Source organism: Rhincodon typus, chromosome 10, assembly GCF_021869965.1.
Source record: "Rhincodon typus isolate 14 chromosome 10, sRhiTyp1.1, whole genome shotgun sequence".
Classification (NCBI taxonomy): domain Eukaryota; kingdom Metazoa; phylum Chordata; class Chondrichthyes; order Orectolobiformes; family Rhincodontidae; genus Rhincodon; species Rhincodon typus.
The window spans coordinates 71,273,347-71,279,525 of NC_063341.1; the positions used below are offsets into that span (position 1 = coordinate 71,273,347).

Sequence of the window (6,179 nt, forward strand, 5' to 3'; positions counted from 1 at the left end):
GCTCTCGATCCACTGCCGTTGCGCCAGCCTGCTCTCGATCCACCGCCGTTGCACCGGCCCACACTCGATCCACCATTGCTTCAGGACACAACCTGCGCGTTCAGCTCCCGCCACAAGGTTCCCAGTCTTGACCCGGCTCCTCAGGTAGGTGTTTAAAACGGGTGGGGAGGGTGTATGGGATAGAATTACTGCAGAGGGAGGGAGGGCTCCGAATGGAGCGACTTACCCTGCCGCTATCTTGCCAGAGCTCTCTCCAATCTCAGAAATTCCCATTTGTACCAACCCTCGGTTTCCTTTCTTTTAGCCAACTTCTAATCCATGCTGCCAAGAATTCATCAATCCCAAACATTTCTGATTTGCTAACCAACCTGCCATGTGGCACCTCATCAAATGCTTTCAGAAAATCCAAACATGTAACATCTGTATCACGACCCTCACCCACTGCCTATGTCACCTTGGTAAATAACTCACCTGCGATACGGTTACGGTTACGGTTAGGGTTAATGCCTCTGCAAATTACACCCTTCCCTCTCCCAGCAATCTAGGATGCATCCCATTCAGACTTAGCGACAGCTCTACCTGGAGTGCTGCCAGTCTTTTCAGCACCTCTATTTTATCTATCACTGTACAGCTCAGTTGCTCAACACCCACATTTTCAACTGTCACCATTTTATAGTTTGTATTCATACAATACCTCAGCCAAACCCTTTGCTTTGTTGAGCAGCTTACCCTGCTTATTCCTTATGGGCCCCATCTATCCTTAACTAATCTTTACTGTTAACATGTTTGAAGGACATTTTACTATTTGTTTTAGCATAGTCTGCCATCTTTTTCTCATGCTTCCTCTTAGTCTTCCCTCTTACGACCTTAGCCTCTCTCCTGCATTTAGGATAGTCTTCCTGATTTCTATCACTATTATTATTCCAGTATGCAACATATGCCTCCTTTTTCTTATTTTCTCATCACACCCTAAGTCATCCAGAGTATTCTACCTTTGGATACCCTGTATATATTTCTCCTGGATATGTACCACTCTATTCATCTCTCATTTGAAATTCTCCCATTTTCATCCACTGCTTTATTTATTTCCAATCAACCTGCTCCTGTTTAACTGTTGGACCCTTACTATCTGCCCTTTTCCTGTCTAGGATCTTAATCATTGACTGATTTTTATTCTTTTTCAACTTAATCTTGAACCTCATTGTATTATGATCGCTATTTCCCAAATTCTCACCCACTCTGATGTTCTCCTGATTTTCTGGCACTAGATCCAGCACAGCTCCCTCCCTGGTCAGACTGGAAATGTACTGTTTCAGAAAATACTCCTGTACGCATTGTAGGAATTTCATTGAAGGTGCTCAACACTGTACCTTTCTCCCAGTTTCCCCAAGGATAATTGAAATTGCCAATGATCACAACCCTATTTGTCTTGCAGATTTCCATAATTTGTTTTTAATTTATCCATGGGTCATGGATGTTGCTGACTAGGCCAGTATTTGTTGCCTGTCCCTAGTTGCCCGGAGGGCAGTATAAGACCCAACCACATTGCTGTGAATCTGGAGTCACATGTAGGCCAGACCAGATAGGGATGGCAGTTTCTTTTACTAATTGGGTATTAAAGAACCAGATGGGTTTTTCCTGACAATGGATTCATGGTCAACATTAGACTCTTAGTTCCAGATTTTTTTTTTAAAAACAATGAATTCAGATTCCACCATCTACCCTTATGGAATTTGAACCTGGGTCCCTAGAGCATTATCTGCATCTCTAGATTAGTAGTCTAGTAGTGATGCCATTAGATCATTGCTTCCCCCCGGCAACCTGCCTATAAACGCTCACTTCTACTTCTACTTCCACTTCCGGTACAGACTGAAACTCCACGCTTGTAAAATTAAACATTTTGTCCCACTGAGGTTGTTTTGTAATAATTACATCCGTTTGAATGTCCAAACTTGTTGGCAAGGGTCTGGTATGTGTAGTTTGAGGAGAAGCAGAGAAAATGGGATAGGAGTTTCCAGATTTTCATGTTTAACTGTACACATGCAGAGTCTAGAAATTGCCAATTGATTAATTCCGTAAATCAATGAACGTTATTAACCTCATTGTTTTCCTAAATGCAAAATTTAGGTCATTAACTGGTTGTTCATCAATGTGCCCTGTTCATAACCTTGCAGTCACCACACTTGTAGTTTAAGCCTGGCCGAAAGCCTTTCCCTCAACAAAGTGACTTTGTTATTGTAAGATCATTGTCACGTCGCTGTTTGTGGGAGCTTGCTGTGCACGATTTAGATGCTGTGATTTCTACATTGGGCCAAGGACTGCAGTGTAAAAAAGGACCTCCTTGTGCCGTCTATGATGCTTCGGAACAGCCTGGGGTTTTCAAAGCTGTTTGTGAAAGGCAAGCTGTCTCTATATTGTAAATATAAACTCTGGCTGGATATATTCCTAATTAATCTTTGAATCATAGATCTTTCGAATGGAAAATTGTTGATGAGACATTCATGTGCTGGTGATATTGCTGAAGAAGTTTAGACTGCCTCAATTTGCATTTGGGAAGTGGGAGCCGCTCCAACTGTGGCTGGTCTTGGAGTTGATGTAACTGCTGAAGAATGGCAGATTTTGCCAGGGGATACAATCGATGTCTATTTTTACTCGCTGTTCATTGGGCTGCTGTTTCAGACATCCAGCGAAGCTCAAAGACAGCGACTCATGTTCATGTAGCACCAATGGGCGAACATTGCAAAGTTCTTCTTGAGTCTGAGTGAAAGGTGGACATGGGGCTCAAGCAGAGATGGCTCAATGTTGCTCCTTCCCTAACAGCCTTGTGGGTATCCCTACACCTCATATACTGCAGGGGGTCCGCCAACACCTTCTCGAGGACAGTAAGGGATGAGAAATAAATGCTGGCCCAGCCAGTAACACCCGTAAGTGAATTTAGAAAAAAGATAAAAATCTTTGGTTGAAGTATTTAAATAGACCAGCCTGTGAGGCACAATAATGCTGCCCTACACATTAATGCTACCGTACCTTCTACTGAGAGGTCAGATGGGCCCTGGGTATGACAGCCCGTTGAAAGGTTGGCAGCACTGGCAGTGCAGCACTCCCTCAGTACTGTGTTGGATTGTTGGCTGAGATTATTCTGTCAAGGCCCAGAGCGAGACTTGAACCAATGAGCATCTGAGTCCAAGGGCTGGAGCCCGCTGGAGCAGAGCAAGATAGTGGATTGAGCAGGAGGCTGCGTATTGGATTGCCACTGACAAACCCCATAAGTGATAAACTCGGTGGTGACAGAACAGGAACAGGAACAGAAACAGGAAGAGAACAGCTACCATTATGGTAGCCAGAAGCTCAGTGATGTGCTTGCTGGTCCTCTTGGATATAATGTAAATGCAACTCTGAGGCGATTTAATCCTGCCTCCCTGCTGTCATGAAACCCATCTGAGTATCTTGTACCTTCAGGAACCTGCCCAGTGAAAGGTGCAGTTTAATTGCTGCTACCTTGACTCAATGTGAAAGTCCTTTCCACCTCCAGGAGTGCGGATAGTTCCCAGAAAACATCATGTCGGCAGTTTTTAATTTCTTAAAAACTTTCATTTGTTCGTTATAACAATCTTGCAACAAGAAAAAACTGCAGAAAGCTGCAACACAAAGGAACTTGGCGTGGACTTATGCATGAAACACAGAAAGCATACAGGTGTATCAGGTAATCAGGAAGGCTAATGGAATGTTGGCCCTTATTTCAAGGGGGTATGGAGTATAACGGTAGGGAGGTCTTACTGTAACTGTACAAGGCGCTGGCCAGACCACATCTGGAGCACTGTGAGCAGTCTCGGTCCCCTTGTTTAACGAAAGATATTATTTCATTGGAGGCAGTTCAGAGAAGGTTCACTAGCATGATCCCTGGTACAGAGGGATTGTCTTATGAGCACACATTAAACAGGTTGGGACTCTACTCATTGATAACATTCTGGGTTACAGGTTCAAATCCCACCACGGCAGGTGGTGGAATTTGAATTCAATAAAAATATTTGGAATTAAGAATCTAATGATGACCATGAATCCATCATTGATTGTCGGAAAAACCCATCTGGTTCATTAATGTCCTTAAGGGAAGGAAACTGCCATCCTTATCTGGTCTGGCCTACATGTGACTCCAGACCCACAGCAATGTGGTTGACTCTCAATTGCCCTCTGGGCAGTTAGGGATGGGCAATAAATGCTGTCTAGCCAGTGATGCCCTCATCCTGTTAATGAAAAAAAAACAATAAAGAAATGCTGAGAGGATGTTTCCCTTCATGGGAGAGTCTGGGATCAGAGGGAATAGTTTCAGAATAAGACTGAATTGAGGAGGAATGCCTTCTGTCAGAGTCCTAGAGTCATACAGCAAGGTAATAGACCCTTCGATCCAACCAGTCTATGCCAAACATTATCCCAAACTAAACTAGTTCCACCTGCTTGCTCCTGGCCCTTATCCCTCCAAATTGTTCCTATTCTTTTACTTATCTAAGAGTCTTTTTAAATGTTATAACTGTACCTGCATCCACCACTTCCTCTGGAAGTTTATTCCACACATGAACCACCCTCTGTGTAAAAAAAATTGCCTCGTCTTTTTTAAATCTCTCTCCTCTCGCCTTAAAAATATGCCGCTTTGTCTTGCAATCTCCCACCCTAGGGAAAAGACACCCACCATTAACCCTATCTGTACTCCTCATGATTTTATAAACCTCCATAAGGTCACCCCTCAATCTGGGGTCACCTCCTACGCTCCAGTGAGAAAAGCCCCAGCCGATCCAGCCTCTCCTTATAACTCAAACCCTCCATTCCCTAGGTTGTGAGTCTTTGGATCTCCTTTCTACAGAGATATGGGGGCAGATCCCTCATGTACATTTAAGGTTGAGATAGTTAGATTCTTGATCAGTCGGGGAATCAAGTGTTATGGGGAAAGGGCAGGAAAGTGGACGTGAGGAGTGTTGGATCAGCCATGATCCTGTTGAATGGCGGAGCAAGGCTTGATGGGCCGAATGGTCTACTCCTGTTTCTATTTCTTATGATCTTACAGTCCTTTGGCTGGCAGTGAATGTTCGACTGGGTAGGGTGACTGGTTTAAGGTTATGTGGGGAAATCTCCAAGGTCTGAATAGAGTAGGCAACTTACTTTGGCTTGTCTTTAAACGTGGAGCTGGGAAAAGCACAGCAGGTCAGACAGCATCTGAGGAGCAGGGAAATCGATGTTTCGGGCCGAAACCCTTCATCAGGACTGGGGAGAGTGAGGGGAGCCCAGAAATAAATAGAGGGACGGGGTGGGGCTGGGGGAGGGTAGGTGGGATGGAGATAGGTAGGGGGTTATTGTGGTTGGTCAATGGGAAGGGTGGAGTGGATAGGTGAGTCGGAAGATGGACAGGTTGGGGGAGGAGAGATTTATTTGACGTTGAGGCCTTCACAAAAATGCTAGTTAGGGAAGCAGGTCAGCCATGAATGAATTTATTTGCAGAACAGGTTCGAAGGTTGAATGGCCTCCTCCTGTACTATATGGACTTAAGTTTCACAAATGGACTACAGTGGTTCAAGCAGGCAGCTCACCACCACCTTCTCCGGGCAACTGGGGATGGACAATAAATGCTGGTTCAGCCAGTGACACACATCCTGTGAATAAAGAAAACTGAAGAGGTGTATTGTAGTCTGCATCACTGCAGCTTTCGAGTGTAAATGCTCAGATTCAGCCCAATCGTTCCTCTTTTTGCAGACAGGGAGACTGACATCACAGTCAGAGACACTGAAGAGTTCTGCCTGAGAGATACAACCAGCATCGCATCGACAGATTCCTTTGTGTCGGCGGCTGAGGTGAGTATGTTCCTAACGCATGCAGCACCCATCTCCACAATTCAACTGACTTTGTTTCCCAACATTAAAAGAAAGTACCTGAGTCTCCAACTGTGTCTCTCCCTGTGTCTCTCTGCATCTCTTTGTGCCTCTCTGCGTCTCCCTCTATCTCCCTGTGTCTCCCCCAGTGTCTCCCTCTGTTTCTCTGTGTCTCTCTAATTGTCTCCCTGTGTCTCCCTCTGTCTCTCTAATTGTCTCTCTGTGTCTCCCTGGGTCAATCTGTGTCTCCCTCTGTCTCTGTAATTGTCTGTCTGTCTCCCCCGGGTCAATCTGTGTCTCCCTCTGTCTCTCTAATTGTCT

General features: G+C 44.9%; 1 protein-coding gene across 1 annotated transcript in view; it reads left to right on the forward strand.

The window, feature by feature from the left end:
- miga1 (mitoguardin 1) overlaps positions 1 to 6,179 on the forward strand; it is an 87,083-nt gene that overhangs the window by 35,741 nt on the left and 45,163 nt on the right. Inside the window, exon 9 of the mRNA XM_048602422.1 lies at positions 5,743 to 5,840. Within this exon, the coding sequence (XP_048458379.1) occupies positions 5,743 to 5,840 (98 nt within the window). The remainder of the gene's footprint in view (positions 1 to 5,742; positions 5,841 to 6,179) is intronic.